Genomic DNA, 17,203 nt, shown 5'->3' with positions numbered 1-17,203 from the left:
GCTGGAACACCACATAGAGGCTACTGTAGGCCTGTATTGAACACTACATAGAGGGTACTGTAGGCCTGAACACCACATAGAGGCTACTGTAGGCCTGTATTGAACACCACATAGAGGCTACTGTAGGCCTGTATTGAACACTACATAGAGGCTACTGTAGGCCTGTACACCACATAGAGGCTACTGTAGGCCTGTACACCACATAGAGGCTACTGTAGGCCTGTATTGAACACCTCATAGAGGCTACTGTAGGCCTGAACACCACACAGAGGCTACTGTAGGCCTGTATTAAACACCTCATAGAGGCTACTGTAGGCCTGTATTGAACACCACATAGAGGCCACTGTAGGCCTATATTGAACGCTACTGTAGGCCTGTATTGAACACTACATAGAGGCTACTGTAGGCCTGAACACCACACAGAGGCTACTGTAGGCCTGTATTAAACACCTCATAGAGGCTACTGTAGGCCTGTATTGAACACCACATAGAGGCTACTGTAGGCCTGTATTGAACACCACATAGAGGCTACTGTAGGCCTGTATTGAACACTACATAGAGGCTACTGTAGGCCTGTACACCACATAGAGGCTACTGTAGGCCTGTATTGAACACCTCATAGAGGCTACTGTAGGCCTGAACACCACACAGAGGCTACTGTAGGCCTGTATTGAACACCTCATAGAGGCTACTGTAGGCCTGTATTGAACACTACATAGAGGCTACTGTAGGCCTGAACACCACATAGATGCTACTGTAGGCCTGTATTGAACACCTCATAGAGGCTACTGTAGGCCTGTATTGAACACCACATAGAGGCTACTGTAGGCCTGTATTGAACACCACATAGAGGCTACTGTAGGCCTGAACACCACATAGAGGCTACTGTAGGCCTGTATTGAACACCACATAGAGGCTACTGTAGGCCTGTATTGAACACCACATAGAGGCTACTGTAGGCCTGTATTGAACACCACATAGAGGCTGCTGTAGGCCTGAACACCACATAGAGGCTACTGTAGGCCTGAACACCACATAGAGGCTACTGTAGGCCTGAACACCACATAGAGGCTACTGTAGGCCTGTATTGAACACCACATAGAGGCCACTTTAGGCCAGAACACCACATAGAGACTACAGGGTTGATAGGTTTATAACCGCAGGGTTACACAACATATATACAAACTCTGTTTGGATTTGTGCATGAGGTAAGAGGACCTTAACCCTAAGCCCTAACCTCTGAGCTGTGTGAGGACTTCAGCCTTTAACAATTCCCTAGGATGAAGTTTTAGTCTTTAAACCTTGTTTGCTTCTTGAGGTAAGAGGACCAGCATCAAGGTTTAAGTCTTGAGGTAAGAGGACCAGCATCAAGGTTTAAGTCTTGACATAAGAGGACCAGCATCGTGGTTTTAATCTTGACGTAAGAGGACCAGCCTCATGGTTTTAGTCTTGAGGTAAGAGGACCAGCATCATGGTTTTAGTCTTGAGGTAAGAGGACCAGCATCATGGTTTTAGTCTATCAACCTCGTCTGCTTCTTGAGGTAAGAGGACCAGCCTCATGGTTTTAATCTATTAGCCTTGTCTGCTTCTTGAGTTGGGAGGTCCAGCATCATGGTTTTAGTCTTGAGGTAAGAGGACCAGCATCAAGGTTTTAGTCTTGAGGTAAGAGGCCCAGCATTATGGCTTTAGTCTTGAGGTAAGAGGACCAGCCTCATGATTTTAGTCTTGAGGTAAGAGGACCAGCATCATGGTTTTAGTCTTGAGGTAAGAGTACCAGCATCAAGGTTTAAGTCTTGAGGTAAGAGGACCAGCATCATGGTTTTAGTCTTGAGGTAAGACGACCAGCATCAAGGTTTTAGTCTATCAACCTGGTCTGTTTCTTGAGGTAAGAGGGCCAGCCTCATGGTTTTAGTCTTGAGGTAAGAGGACCAGCATCATGGTTTTAATCTATCAGCCCTGTCTGCTTCTTGAGTTTGGAGGTCCAGCATCATGGTTTTAGTCTTGAGGTAAGAGGACCAGCATTATGGCTTTAGTCTTGAGGTAAGAGGACCAGCCTCATGATTTTAGTCTTGAGGTAAGAGGACCAGCATCATGGTTTTAGTCTTGAGGTAAGAGGACCAGCATCAAGGTTTAAGTCTTGAGGTAAGAGGACCAGCATCATGGTTTTAGTCTTGAGGTAAGACGACCAGCATCAAGGTTTTAGTCTATCAACCTTGTCTGTTTCTTGAGGTAAGAGGACCAGCCTCATGGTTTTAGTCTTGAGGTAAGAGGACCAGCATCATGGTTTTAATCTATCAGCCTTGTCTGCTTCTTGAGTTAAGAGGACCAGCATCAATGTTTTAGTCTTGAGGTAAGAGGCCCAGCATTATGGTTTTAGTCTTGAGGTAAGAGGACCAGCATCATGGTTTAAGTCTTGAGGTAAGAGGACCAGCCTCATGGTTTTAGTCTTGAGGTAAGAGGACCAGCCTCATGGTTTTAGTCTTGAGGTAAGAGGACCAGCCTCATGGTTTTAGTCTTGAGGTAAGAGGACCAGCCTCATGGTTTTAGTCTTAAGGTAAGAGGACCAGCCTCATTGTTTTAGTCTTGAGGTAAGAGGACCAGCCTCATTGTTTTAGTCTTGAGGTAAGAGGACCAGCCTCATGGTTTTAGTCTATCAACCTTGTCTGTTTCAGCCGTCTCAGCAACCACCTGTAGTAATCGTCAGAAGAACACTCCCACCGTCCAACTCTTAAACTATTAAAAACCATCTCCTGTCCCAGCCACCAACAGAACCTCAGGTCTCCTGACCCAGCCATCAATAGAGCCTGAGGTGTTCTGTCCCAGCCACCAACAGAACCTCAGGTCTTCTGACCCAGCCACCAATAGAACCTCAGGTGTCTTGACCCAGCCACCAATAGAACCTCAGGTCTCCTGACCCAGCCACCAATTGAGCCTGTGGTGTTCTGTCCCAGCCATCAATTGAACCTCAGGTCTTCTGACCCAGCCACCAATAGAACCTCAGGTCTCTTGACCCAGCCACCAATTGAGCCTGTGGTGTTCTGTCCCAGCCACCAACAGAACCTCAGGTCTTCTGACCCAGCCACCAATAGAGCCTGAGGTGTTCTGACCCAGCCACCAATAGAACCTGAGGTGTTCTGACCCAGCCACCAATAGAACCTCAGGTCTCCTGACCCAGCCACCAATAAAACCTGAGGTCTCCTGACCCAGCCACCAACAGAACCTCAGGTCTCCTGACCCAGCCACCAATAGAACCTCAGGTGTTCTGTCTGTCATGAAAACATGTCAGTCTCTATATTCAACATCAACAACACCTTGTATCCCTCCATGCTTCCCTCTATCTCCCCATCCCTCCATCCCTCCATCTCCCCTCTCTCTCATCCCTCCGTCCACCCCTCCCTCTATCTCTCCATCCCTCCATCTCTCTATCCCTCCCTCTATCCCTCCATCCCTCCCTCTATCGCTCCATGCCTCCCTCCATCCCTCTCTCTATCCATCCCTCCCTTTAAACTATGGTGAGCTCCCTGCAGGGAGGTTCATCCCGCTAACAAGAACCAGCATGCTACTGATCAAAGAAATTCCTCAGATGTTTCTGACTCTGAAAATAACCTCTCTTCCCATCTCTCTCTCTCTCTCTCTCTCGCTCTCTCTCAGGGTGGTAGAGATGCCGTATGCGTACCAGTGCTGTGTCTACGGGTCATGTGACAGCTATAAGCCCATCAGCCAACCGGAGACTGAGCAGAGCAGTGAGGAGGAGGAGCTAGACCAGAGGACCGTCGCCCTATACCCCATCCACACAGACACACTCTGTAAGAACCCATACACACAGCGCACGCACACATACACAGCGCACGCACACATACTGTAAGAACACACAGCGCACGCGCACGCAGACACACAGAACGCACACACACACACACAGCGCATGTACACACACTGTAAGAACGCACACACACAGCGCACGCAGACACACAGAACGCACACACACACAGCGCACGCACACATACTGTAAGAACGCACACACACACACAGCGCACGCAGACACACAGAACGCACACACACACACAGCGCATGCACACACACACAGCGCACGCACACATACTGTAAGAACGCACACACACACACAGCGCACGCAGACACAGAACGCACACACACACACAGCGCACGCAGACACAGAACGCACACACACACACAGCGCACGCAGACACAGAACGCACACACACACACACAGCGCACGCACACATACTGTAAGAACGCACACAGCACACACACACACAGCGCGCACACACAGCGCATGCAGACACACAGAACGCACACACACACACAGCACACGTACACACACTGTAAGAACGCACACACACACAGCGCAGGCACACACACTGTAAGAACGCACACACACACCACCATTACACACACACACACAGCGCACGTACACACACTGTAAGAACGCACACACACACACAGCACACATACTGTAAGAACGCACACACACACACACACACACACACACACACACAGCACACACACTGTAAGAACGCAAAAAAACACACACAGCACACATACTGTAAGAACACACACACACACACAGCACACATACTGTAAGAACACACACACACAGCACACATACTGTAAGAACACACACACACACAGCACACATACTGTAAGAACACACACACACACTGGGTTTCGGGGTCAGGGCAGGGTAACAGGCTAATGTTCTGACTGTGAGTCTGGAACAGATGCTGTTTCGAACATGTCAGAGCCCTACTTAACCATAGATACCTGGCACAGCAGCACACACTCTCCTTTCTCTTACCTATAGACTTCATTACCTTATCTATAGACTCCATTATCTTATCTATAGACTCCATTATCTTATCTATAGACCATTACCTTATCTATAGACTCCATTATCTTATATATAGACTTCTTTCTCTTATCTATTGACTTCATTATCTTATCTATAGACTTCATTACCTTATATATAGACCATTACCTTATCTATTGACTTCATTATCTTATCTATAGACCATTACCTTATCGATTGACTCCATTATCTTATCTATGGACCATTACCTTATCTGTTGACTTCATTATCTTATCTGCAGACCATTACCTTATCTATTGACTTCATTATCTTATCTATAGAATATGTTATCTTATCTATAGACTCCTTTCTCTTATCTATAGACTCCATTACCTTATCTATAGACCATTACCTTATCTATAGACCATTACCTTATCTATTGACTTCATTATCTTCTCTATAGACTCAATTACCTTATCTATTGACTTCATTATCTTATCTATAGACCATTACCTTATCTATTGACTTAATTATCTTATCTATAGACTACATTACCTTATCTATAGAGTCCGTTATCTTATCTATAGACTCCATTCTCTTATCTATAGACTACATTACCTTATCTATAGAATCCATTATCTTACCTATTGACTTCATTATCTTATATATATACTTTTTTCTCGTATCTATAGTTCCATTGTCTTATATATAGACTCCATTATCTTATCTATAAACTCCATTCTCTTATCTATAGACTTCATTGTCTTGTATATAGACACCATGATGTTATCTATAGACTCCATTATCTTATACATTGACTCATTATCTTATCTATAAAGTCCATTATCGTAGCTATAAACTTCATTACATTATTTATATACCCCATTAACTTATCTATGGACTCCATTATCTTACCTACAGACTCCATTATCTTATCCATAGACTTCATTATCTTATACATAGACTTCATTCTGTTGTCTATATACTCCATTATCGTATCTATAGACATCATTATCGTATCTATAGACTCCTTATCTTATATATACTCCATTATCTAACTTGACATTTCTGTTGTTTATTCAGATGACCAAGACCAGGAGGATCTCCAGATGGAGATACAGGAATCTAAACTACAGACTAACATCCAGTGCTCACCTGTACCAGGTACACACACCTAATACACCTGTACCAGGTACACACACCTAATACACCTGTACCAGGTACACACACACCACTGTTTAATACACCTGTACCAGGTACACACACCACTGTTTAATACACCTGTACCAGGTACACACACCACTGTTTAATACACCTGTACCAGGTACACACACCACTGTTTAATACACCTGTACCAGGTACACACACCTCTGTTTAATACACCTGTACCAGGTACACACACCTAATACACCTGTACCAGGTACACACACCACTGTTTAATAGACCTGTACCAGGTACACACACCACTGTTTAATACACCTGTACCAGGTACACACACCTAATACACCTGTACCAGGTACACACACCTATGTTTAATAGACCTGTACCAGGTACACACACCTAATACACCTGTACCAGGTACACACACCACTGTTTAATACACCTGTACCAGGTACACACACCTGATACACCTGTACCAGGTACACACACCACTGTTTAATACACCTGTACCAGGTACACACACAACTGTTTAATATACCTGTACCAGGTACACACACCACTGTTTAATATACCTGTACCAGGTACACACACCACTGTTTAATACACCTGTACCAGGTACACACACCTAATACACCTGTACCAGGTACACACACCACTGTTTAATAGACCTGTACCAGGTACACACACCACTGTTTAATACACCTGTACCAGGTACACACACCACTGTTTAATACTCCTGTACCAGGTACACACACCTATGTTTAATAGACCTGTACCAGGTACACACACATAATACACCTGTACCAGGTACACACACCTATGTTTAATAGACCTGTACCAGGTACACACACCTAATACACCTGTACCAGGTACACACACCACTGTTTAATACACCTGTACCAGGTACACACACCTGATACACCTGTACCAGGTACACACACCTCTGTTTAATACACCTGTACCAGGTACACACACCACTGTTTAATACACCTGTACCAGGTACACACACAACTGTTTAATATACCTGTACCAGGTACACACACTCCTGTGTAATATACCTGTACCAGGTACACACACCATTGTTTAATACACCTGTACCAGGTACACACACCTAATACACCTGTACCAGGTACACACACCACTGTTTAATAGACCTGTACCAGGTACACACACCACTGTTTAATACACCTGTACCAGGTACACACACCACTGTTTAATACTCCTGTACCAGGTACACACACCTATGTTTAATAGACCTGTACCAGGTACACACACCTAATACACCTGTACCAGGTACACACACCACTGTTTAATAGACCTGTACCAGGTACACACACCACTGTTTAATACACCTGTACCAGGTACACACACCACTGTTTAATACACCAGTACCAGGTACACACACCTAATACACCTGTACCAGGTACACACACCACTGTTTAATACACCTGTACCAGGTACACACACCACTGTTTAATACTCCTGTACCAGGTACACACTCCTCTGTTTAATATACCTGTACCAGGTACACACACCACTGTTTAATATACCTGTACCAGGTACACACACCTCTGTTTAATACACCTGTACCAGGTACACACACCACTGTTTAATACTCCTGTACCTGGTACACACTCCTCTGTTTAATAGACGTGTACCAGGTACACACAACACTGTTTAATATACCTGTACCAGGTACACACACCTCTGTTTAATACACCTGTACCAGGTACACACACCTAATAAACCTGTACCAGGTACACACACCTATGTTTAATACTCCTGTACCAGGTACACACACCACTGTTTAATACACCTGTACCAGGTACACACACCACTGTTTAATACACCTGTACCATTTACACACACCACAGTTTAATAGACCTGTACCAGGTACACACACCTAATACACCTGTACCAGGTACACACACCACTGTTTAATACACCTGTACCAGGTACACACACCTAATACACCTGTACCAGGTACACACACCACTGTTTAATACACCTGTACCAGGTACACACACCTCTGTTTAATACACCTGTACCAGGTACACACACCTAATACTCCTGTACCAGGTACACACACCACTGTTTAATACACCTGTACCAGGTACACACACCTATGTTTAATACTCCTGTACCAGGTACACACACCTCTGTTTAATATACCTGTACCAGGTACACACACCACTGTTTAATACTCCTGTACCAGGTACACACACCACTGTTTAATATACCTGTACCAGGTACACACACCACTGTTTAATAGACCTGTACCAGGTACACACACCTAATACACCTGTACCAGGTACACACACCACTGTTTAATACACCTGTACCAGGTACACACACCTCTGTTTAATATACCTGTACCAGGTACACACACCACTGTTTAATACTTCTGTACCAGGTACACACACCACTGTTTAATATACCTGTACCAGGTACACACACCACTGTTTAATAGACCTGTACCAGGTACACACACCTAATACACCTGTACCAGGTACACACACCACTGTTTAATAGACCTGTACCAGGTACACACACCACTGTTTAATACACCTGTACCAGGTACACACACCACTGTTTAATACACCTGTACCAGGTACACACACCTAATACACCTGTACCAGGTACACACACCACTGTTTAATAGACCTGTACCAGGTACACACACCACTGTTTAATATACCTGTACCAGGTACACACACCACTGTTTAATACTCCTGTACCAGGTACACACACCTCTGTTTAATATACCTGTACCAGGTACACACACCTCTGTTTAATATACCTGTACCAGGTACACACACCACTGTTTAATACTCCTGTACCAGGTACACACACCTCTGTTTAATACACCTGTACCAGGTACACACACCACTGTTTAATACTCCTGTACCAGGTACACACACCTCTGTTTAATATACCTGTACCAGGTACACACACCTAATACACCTGTACCAGTTACATACACCACTGTTTAATAGACCTGTACCAGGTACTCACACCTAATACACCTGTACCAGGTACACACACCACTGTTTAATAGACCTGTACCAGGTACACACACCTAATACACCTGTACCAGGTACACACACCACTGTTTAATAGACCTGTACCAGGTACACACACCTAATACACCTGTACCAGGTGCACACACCACTGTTTAATAGACCTGTACCAGGTACACACACCTAATACACCTGTACCAGGTACACACACCACTGTTTAATACACCTGTACCAGGTACACACACCACTGTTTAATACACCTGTACCAGGTACAGACACCACTGTTTAATATACCTGTACCAGGTACACACACCACTGTTTAATAGACCTGTACCAGGTACACACACCTAATACACCTGTACCAGGTACACACACCACTGTTTAATACACCTGTACCAGGTACACACACCACTGTTTAATACACCTGTACCAGGTACACACACCACTGTTTAATATACCTGTACCAGGTACACACACCTCTGTTTAATATACCTGTACCAGGTACACACACCACTGTTTAATAGACCTGTACCAGGTACACACACCTAATACACCTGTACCAGGTACACACACCACTGTTTAATAGACCTGTACCAGGTACACACACCACTGTTTAATACACCTGTACCAGGTACACACACCACTGTTTAATACACCTGTACCAGGTACACACACCTAATACACCTGTACCAGGTACACACACCACTGTTTAATAGACCTGTACCAGGTACACACACCACTGTTTAATACACCTGTACCAGGTACACACACCTCTGTTTAATATACCTGTACCAGGTACACACACCTCTGTTTAATATACCTGTACCAGGTACACACACCACTGTTTAATACTCCTGTACCAGGTACACACACCTCTGTTTAATATACCTGTACCAGGTACACACACCTCTGTTTAATATACCTGTACCAGGTACACACACCACTGTTTAATACTCCTGTACCAGGTACACACACCTCTGTTTAATACACCTGTACCAGGTACACACACCACTGTTTAATACTCCTGTACCAGGTACACACACCTCTGTTTAATATACCTGTACCAGGTACACACACCTAATACACCTGTACCAGTTACATACACCACTGTTTAATAGACCTGTACCAGGTACTCACACCTAATACACCTGTACCAGGTACACACACCACTGTTTAATAGACCTGTACCAGGTACTCACACCTAATACACCTGTACCAGGTACACACACCACTGTTTAATAGACCTGTACCAGGTACACACACCTAATACACCTGTACCAGGTACACACACCACTGTTTAATACTCCTGGTTATCTCACCATCACAGATGAAATCACACGGACGTTAACCTCATACGCCTTGCTTATACAATCACTTGTGATGGATGTGGTTCAAGTCTTGAATGAGTGTATTGTTAAATACAGCGCATTCATAAAGTATTCAGACCCCTTGACTTTTTCCACATTTTGTTACGTTACAGCCTTATTCTAAAATTGATTAAATAAACCATTTTCCTCAACAATCTACACATAATACCCCATAATGACATCACAATACCCCATAATGACATCACAATACCCCTAATGACATCACAATGACAAGGAAAAACAGTTTTTTAGGAATGTTTGCAAAATGTATTAAAATTCTAAAACTGAAATACCTTATTCATATAAGTATTCAGACCCTCTGGTATGAGACTGGACATTGAGCTCAGGTGCATCCTGTTTCCATTGATCATCTTGAGATGTTTCTACAACTTGATTGGAGTCCACCTGTGGTAAAATCAAATGATTGGACATTATTTGGAAAGGCACACGCCTGTCTATAGAAGGTCCCACAGTTGACAGCGCATGGCAGAGCAAAAATGAATCCATGCGGTCGAGACAGGATTGTGTCGAGGCACAGATCTGGGGAAGGGTACCAAAACATTTCTGCAGAATTGAAGGTCCCCAAGAACACAGTGGCCTCCATCATTCTTAAATGGGAGAAGTTTGGAACCACCAAGACTCTTCCTAGAGCTGGTCGCCCGGCCAAACTGAGCAATCGGGGGAGAAGGGCCTTGGTCAGAGCTCCAGAGTTCCTCTGTGGAGATTTTTTTATTTTAATTTGACCTTTATTTAACTAGGCAAGTCAGTTAAGAACAAATTCTTATTTTCAATGACAGCCTAGGAACAGTGGGTTAACTGCCTGTTCAGGGGCAGAACGACAGATTTGTACCTTGTCAGCTCGGGGATTTGAACTTGCAACCTTCCGGTTACTAGTCCAACGCCTAGTGGTTACTAACCTGCCGCCCCAGGGGGAACCTTCCATCTCTGCAGCACTCCACCAATCAGGCCTTTATGGTAGTGGCTTCAGGACACGTTTCTGAATGTCCTTCAGTGCAGCATGCTCCCCATCCAACCTGACAGAGCTTGATCTGCAGAGAAGAATGGGAGACATTCCCCAAATACAGGTGTACCAAGCTTGTAGCATCATACCTGTTAGCAGTTGATGTTGTTATTTAATAACACAGACCCCAAAGCAAATCAGGGGGAGGAACATAGGTTCATTCAAAGAGAACAAATCATACTTGGAGGTAGATGGTAGATGTTCATGCTCCCCTGTCCTCAGTGATTCTCTCCAGGGATTATCTCCTCAGTGATTCTCTCTCCAGTGATTCTCTCCAGTGATTCTCTCTCCAGTGATTCTCTCTCCAAGGATTCTCTCCTCAGTGATTCTCTCCTCAGTGATTCTCTCCTCAGTGATTCTCTCCTCAGGGATTATCTCCTCAGTGATTCTCTCCAGGGATTCTCTCTCCAGGGATTCTCTCTCCAGTGATTCTCTCTCCAGTGATTCTCTCTCCAGTGATTCTCTCTCCAGGGATTCTCTCCTCAGTGATTCTCTCCTCAGTGATTCTCTCCTCAGTGATTCTCTCCTCAGGGATTATCTCCTCAGTGATTCTCTCCAGTGATTCTCTCTCCAGGGATTCTCTCTCCAGGGATTCTCTCTCCAGGGATTCTCTCTCCAGTGATTCTCTCTCCAGGGATTCTCTCTCCAGGGATTCTCTCTCCAGGGATTCTCTCTCCAGTGATTCTCTCTCCAGGGATTCTCTCTCCAGGGATTCTCTCTCCAGTGATTCTCTCTCCAGGGATTCTCTCTCCAGTGATTCTCTCTCCAGTGATTCTCTCTCCAGGGATTCTCTCCTCAGTGATTCTCTCTCCAGGGATTCTCTCCTCGGTGATTCTCTCCTCAGTGATTCTCTCCTCAGGGATTCTCTCCTCAGCGATTCTCTCCTCAGTGATTCTCTCCTGTGATTCTCTCCAGTGATTCTCTCTCCAGGGATTCTCTCTCCAGTGATTCTCTCTCCAGTGATTCTCTCTCCAGGGATTCTCTCTCCAGTGATTCTCTCTCCAGGGATTATCTCCTCAGTGATTCTCTCCAGTGATTCTCTCTCCAGGGATTCTCTCTCCAGGGATTCTCTCTCCAGGGATTCTCTCTCCAGTGATTCTCTCTCCAGTGATTCTCTCTCCAGGGATTCTCTCCAGGGATTCTCTCCTCAGTGATTCTCTCTCCAGGGATTCTCTCTCCAGTGATTCTCTCTCCAGGGATTCTCTCCTCAGTAATTCTCTCCAGTGATTCTCTCTCCAGGGATTCTCTCCAGTGATTCTCTCCTCAGTGATTCTCTCTCCAGGGATTCTCTCCTCAGTGATTCTCTCCTGTGATTCTCTCCTGTGATTCTCTCTCCAGTGATTCTCTCCTCAGTGATTCTCTCTCCAGGGATTCTCTCCTCAGTGATTCTCTCCAGGAATTCTCTCCTGTGATTCTCTCCTGTGATTCTCTCCTGTGATTCTCTCCAGTGATTCTCTCCTCAGTGATTCTCTCTCCAGTGATTCTTTCTCAAGTTATTCTCTCCTGTGATTCTCTCTCCAGTGATTCACTCCAGTGATTCTCTCCACAGAACAAAGTGACAGGATCTAGTTTTATAACCCAGCCCTATTCTGTGGTTGACCAATTAGAATTCCTTGCAATAAAACTGGGCCAATGGCCAAATAACAAGTAACCTATTTCAGAAGACAAATTCCTCCCATGTCTCTGATCCATTGCTCATTAATTCCCTTTTCCAGAAAAAACCCACTTTCCATTGATCGTTGGGACTCTATTGACTTGTAGTCCTCTGTGTTGTGTATTTATCTTTATATTCTAGCAGACCCTAGAAGACTGGAGGCTGTAATCACTGTTAAAGGTGCTTCAACAAAGTACTGAGTAAAGAGTCTGAATACTTATGGAAATGTGACATTTTAGTTCTCTATTTGAAATACATATAATTTCTAAAAACCTGTTTTGGTTTTGTCATTATGGGGTATTGTGATGTCATTATGGGGTATTGTGATGTCATTATAGGGTATTGTGATGTCATTATGGGGTACTGTGATGTCATTATGGGGTACTGTGATGTCATTATGGGGTATTGTGATGTCATTATGGGGTACTGTGATGTCATTATGGGGTACTGTGATGTCATTATGGGGTATTGTGATGTCATTATAGGGTATTGTGATGTCATTATAGGGTATTGTGATGTCATTATGGGGTATTGTGATGTCATTATGGGGTATTGTGATGTCATTATAGGGTATTGTGATGTCATTATGGGGTATTGTGATGTCATTATGGGGTATTGTGATGTCATTATGAGGTATTGTGATGTCATTATGGGGTATTGTGATGTCATTATGGGGTATTGTGATGTCATTATGGGGTATTGTGATGTCATTATGGGGTATTGTGATGTCATTATGGGGTATTGTGATGTCATTATGAGGTATTGTGATGTCATTATAGGGTATTGTGATGTCATTATGGGGTATTGTGATGTCATTATGGGGTATTGTGATGTCATTATGGGGTATTGTGATGTCATTATGGGGTATTGTGATGTCATTATGGGGTATTGTGTGTAGATTGATGAGGGGGAAAAACTATTTAAATTTTTTTAGAATAAGACTGTAACCTAATGTGGAAAAAGTCAAGAGGTCTGAATACTTTCCTAATGCACTGTATATTGTTAAACGTACGTCTGTCTCGCCCGCCTAGGTCCGTTCCGGCCATGTGACTCCCTGCTAGGCAGCTGGTTGGTCCGTGTGGGTCTGTGGTGCGTCTCCATCGTGTCTCTACTTGGGAACTCTCTCTTGCTGCTGTCGCTCTTCGGTTCGGCGGGCTATCTCTCCCCGCTGCGGTTCACCACCGCCTGCATGGCCGCTGCCAACCTCCTAACCGGCGTATGCACATGCACGCTCGCCCTCGTGGACGCCCTCACGCTGGGAGAATTTGGACGCCACGGCGCCCGCTGGGAGTCGGGTCCCGGTTGCCAGGTGACGGGGTGGGTGTGGGTGTTTGCGTCCGAGGCGAGCGTGCTGCTGTTGACCCTGGCAGCCGTGCAGTGTGGCATGAGCGTGACGTGCGCACGGGCCTACGGAAAGGCGCCCTCACACGGGAGCATCCGTACGTGCGCGTTATTCTGCCTCACCCTCTCTCTCACCCTGGCATCCCTCCCTCTGGTCAATGTGGGAGAGTACGGTTCCTCCCCTCTCTGCCTGCCCTCCCCCTTGCATCCCCCCTCCTCCCATCCACCCTCCTCTCTAGGCTTCCCTCTCTCTCTGATCATGATGAATACTTTGTGTCTGCTGATAGTGACAGTCTCCTACATCCGTCTGTACTGGGAGCTGCTGAGAGGAGAGTGCGAGGGGCTGTGGGACTGTAGCATGATTAAACACATCACCTGGTTGATCTTCATCAACGGTCTCCTCTACATCCCAGTGGCCTTCCTGTCTCTCTGCTCCCTGCTGGGACTGCTTTCTCTGGGGGAGGAAGTGCTGAAGTCTGTCCTGCTCCTTCTACAACCTCTCCCCTCCTGCCTCAACCCACTCCTCTTCCTCCTATTCACCCGAGACCACACCCACTTCTTGTTCTGGCCACATCCCAAGGCACGCCCCCAGTTATACCGGGACCGCACGCTTGAAGACTCGCTGGTCTCTGTGGACACAGAGAAGAGCTTGTGTTCTGATTTATCGACGCAGGTGTCACTCGCCGAGGCAGACGCCCTCTACGGTGGAAGCGCCGCCCTTCAACCCCGGATGGATCCAATCAGATTATCCCACTGCTCTTCTTCCTCCTCCTCCTCCTCGGTTCCTCTGATCCCGTGTCAGACACCTTCCCCCAGCCTAAGCGAAAGAGAGATGGAGAGTGAAAGAGATATGGAGAGCGAGAGGGAGGCAGAGTGGTAAGGTATGAATCACTAAACTACAATGGGACACAATCTCAGTTGTCAAGCACCGCTGGCTGGGACCCTACGAGACATTATAAACCAACACATTCCCTACTGCCTCCCTCCTCTCTCCTTCCTTCCCTCTCTCTCCTTCCCTTCCTCCCTCCTCCCCTCCTCTCTCTCCTTCCCTCCCTCCTCTCTCCTTCCCTCCCTCCTTTCCTTCCCTCCCTCCTCTCTCCTTCCCTCCCTCTCTCTCTCCTTCCCCCCTCTCTCTCCTTCCCTCCCTCCTCTCTCCTTCCCTCCCTCCTCTCTCCTTCCATCCCTCTCTCTCCTTTCCTCCCTCCTCTCTCCGTTCCTCCCTCCTTTCCTCCCTCCTCTCTCCTTCCCCCCTTCCCTCCCTCTCTCTCCTTCCTTCCCTCCCTCCCTCTCCTTCCCTCCCTCCCTCCCTCCCTCTCCTTCCCTCCCTCCCTCCCTCCCTCCCTCCCTCCCTCCCTCCCTCTCTCCCTCCCTCCCTCCCTCTCTCCCTCCCTTTCCTCCCTCCCTCCCTCCCTCCCTCCCTCCCTCTCCATCCATCCCTCACTCATAAGGGGACCATTACAGAAGACCGGCAGCAGGGGGCTTTTGAAAGTGCATCAGTCCTGGAGAAAGCATCTTCATTAATGTCAGCATCGCTCCACACAGAGACATCGTACAACAGTATTGAAGAGTCTACTACTAAGTATATCACTAAGGCCTCAATTCAATCCAACCTGCATTAAGGTCTTTTCACAGTAGCTCTTTTTCCAAAGATCAAATGAACTCACAGACTGGTCTTGGGTACTGTATAAAACCAACAACTACTAGCAGGGTGACCAGACTGGTCTTGGGTACTGTATAAAACCAACAACTACTAGCAGGGTGACCAGACTGGTCTTGGGTACTGTATAAAACCAACAACTACTAGCAGGGTGACCAGACTGGTCTTGGGTACTGTATAAAACCTACAACTACTAGCAGGGTGACCAGACTGGTCTTGGGTACTGTATAAAACCTACAACTACTAGCAGGGTGACCAGACTGGTCTTGGGTACTGTATAAAACCAACAACTACTAGCAGGGTGACCAGACTGGTCTTGGGTACTGTATAAAACCTACAACTACTAGCAGGGTGACCAGACTGGTCTTGGGTACTGTATAAAACCTACAACTACTAGCAGGGTGACCAGACTGGTCTTGGGTACTGTATAAAACCAACAACTACTAGCAGGGTGACCAGACTGGTCTTGGGTACTGTATAAAACCAACAACTACTAGCAGGGTGACCAGACTGGTCTTGGGTACTGTATAAAACCAACAACTACTAGCAGGGTGACCAGACTGGTCTTGGGTACTGTATAAAACCTACAACTACTAGCAGGGTGACCAGACTGGTCTTGGGTACTGTATAAAACCAACAACTACTAGCAGGTTGACCAGACTGGTCTTGGGTACTGTATAAAACCAACAACTACTAGCAGCGTGACCCCCCTCCCCCTCCCCTCCACACAGGTATGTTTTCATTTTTCAGAATAGTGTCAAATAAGACACAGCCTAAACATTGCTTTGACAGATTTGAATGAATCCCAGCCTTATAGTGTCCTTAATAGTTAATAAGTACACACTACTATGTGTCCGACTGCCATCACTATTCACCATATTCCAACAAATAGACTGGGATTCATTCAAATGAAATGTCCCAGATGTTTGTGAGATGTTCACTGTCAACTCTGTTGATTTGACTGAATTCCAGCCATATTACCAGCAGATGTATGGCAGAATGAATGATTGGTAGCCTGGGTCCCTTCACAGACTGTAGAGTAGCAGATGTATGGCAGAATGAATGATTGGTAGCCTGGGTCCCTTCACAGACTGTAGAGTAGCAGATGTATGGCAGAATGAATGATTGGTAGCCTGGGTCCCTTCACAGACTGTAGAGTAGCAGATGTATGGCAGAAT

At 45.8% G+C, this 17,203-nt stretch overlaps 1 protein-coding gene across 1 annotated transcript in view; it reads left to right on the top strand.

The window, feature by feature from the left end:
- Positions 1 to 15,583, top strand: part of lgr6 (leucine-rich repeat containing G protein-coupled receptor 6) — a 92,751-nt gene extending 77,168 nt beyond the window's left edge. The window contains exons 16-18 of the mRNA XM_090185777.1: positions 3,652 to 3,806; positions 5,888 to 5,968; positions 14,059 to 15,583. Coding sequence (XP_090041903.1) covers positions 3,652 to 3,806; positions 5,888 to 5,968; positions 14,059 to 15,248 — 1,426 coding nt within the window. The 3' untranslated portion in view covers positions 15,249 to 15,583. The remainder of the gene's footprint in view (positions 1 to 3,651; positions 3,807 to 5,887; positions 5,969 to 14,058) is intronic.
- Positions 15,584 to 17,203: the final 1,620 nt, after the last annotated feature.

Source organism: Oncorhynchus mykiss, chromosome 9 (genome assembly GCF_057628025.1).
Source record: "Oncorhynchus mykiss isolate SJ-2025 chromosome 9, ASM5762802v1, whole genome shotgun sequence".
Classification (NCBI taxonomy): domain Eukaryota; kingdom Metazoa; phylum Chordata; class Actinopteri; order Salmoniformes; family Salmonidae; genus Oncorhynchus; species Oncorhynchus mykiss.
The sequence above is the reverse complement of the archived record's forward strand: the minus strand, read 5'-3'. Positions and strand labels throughout refer to the sequence as shown.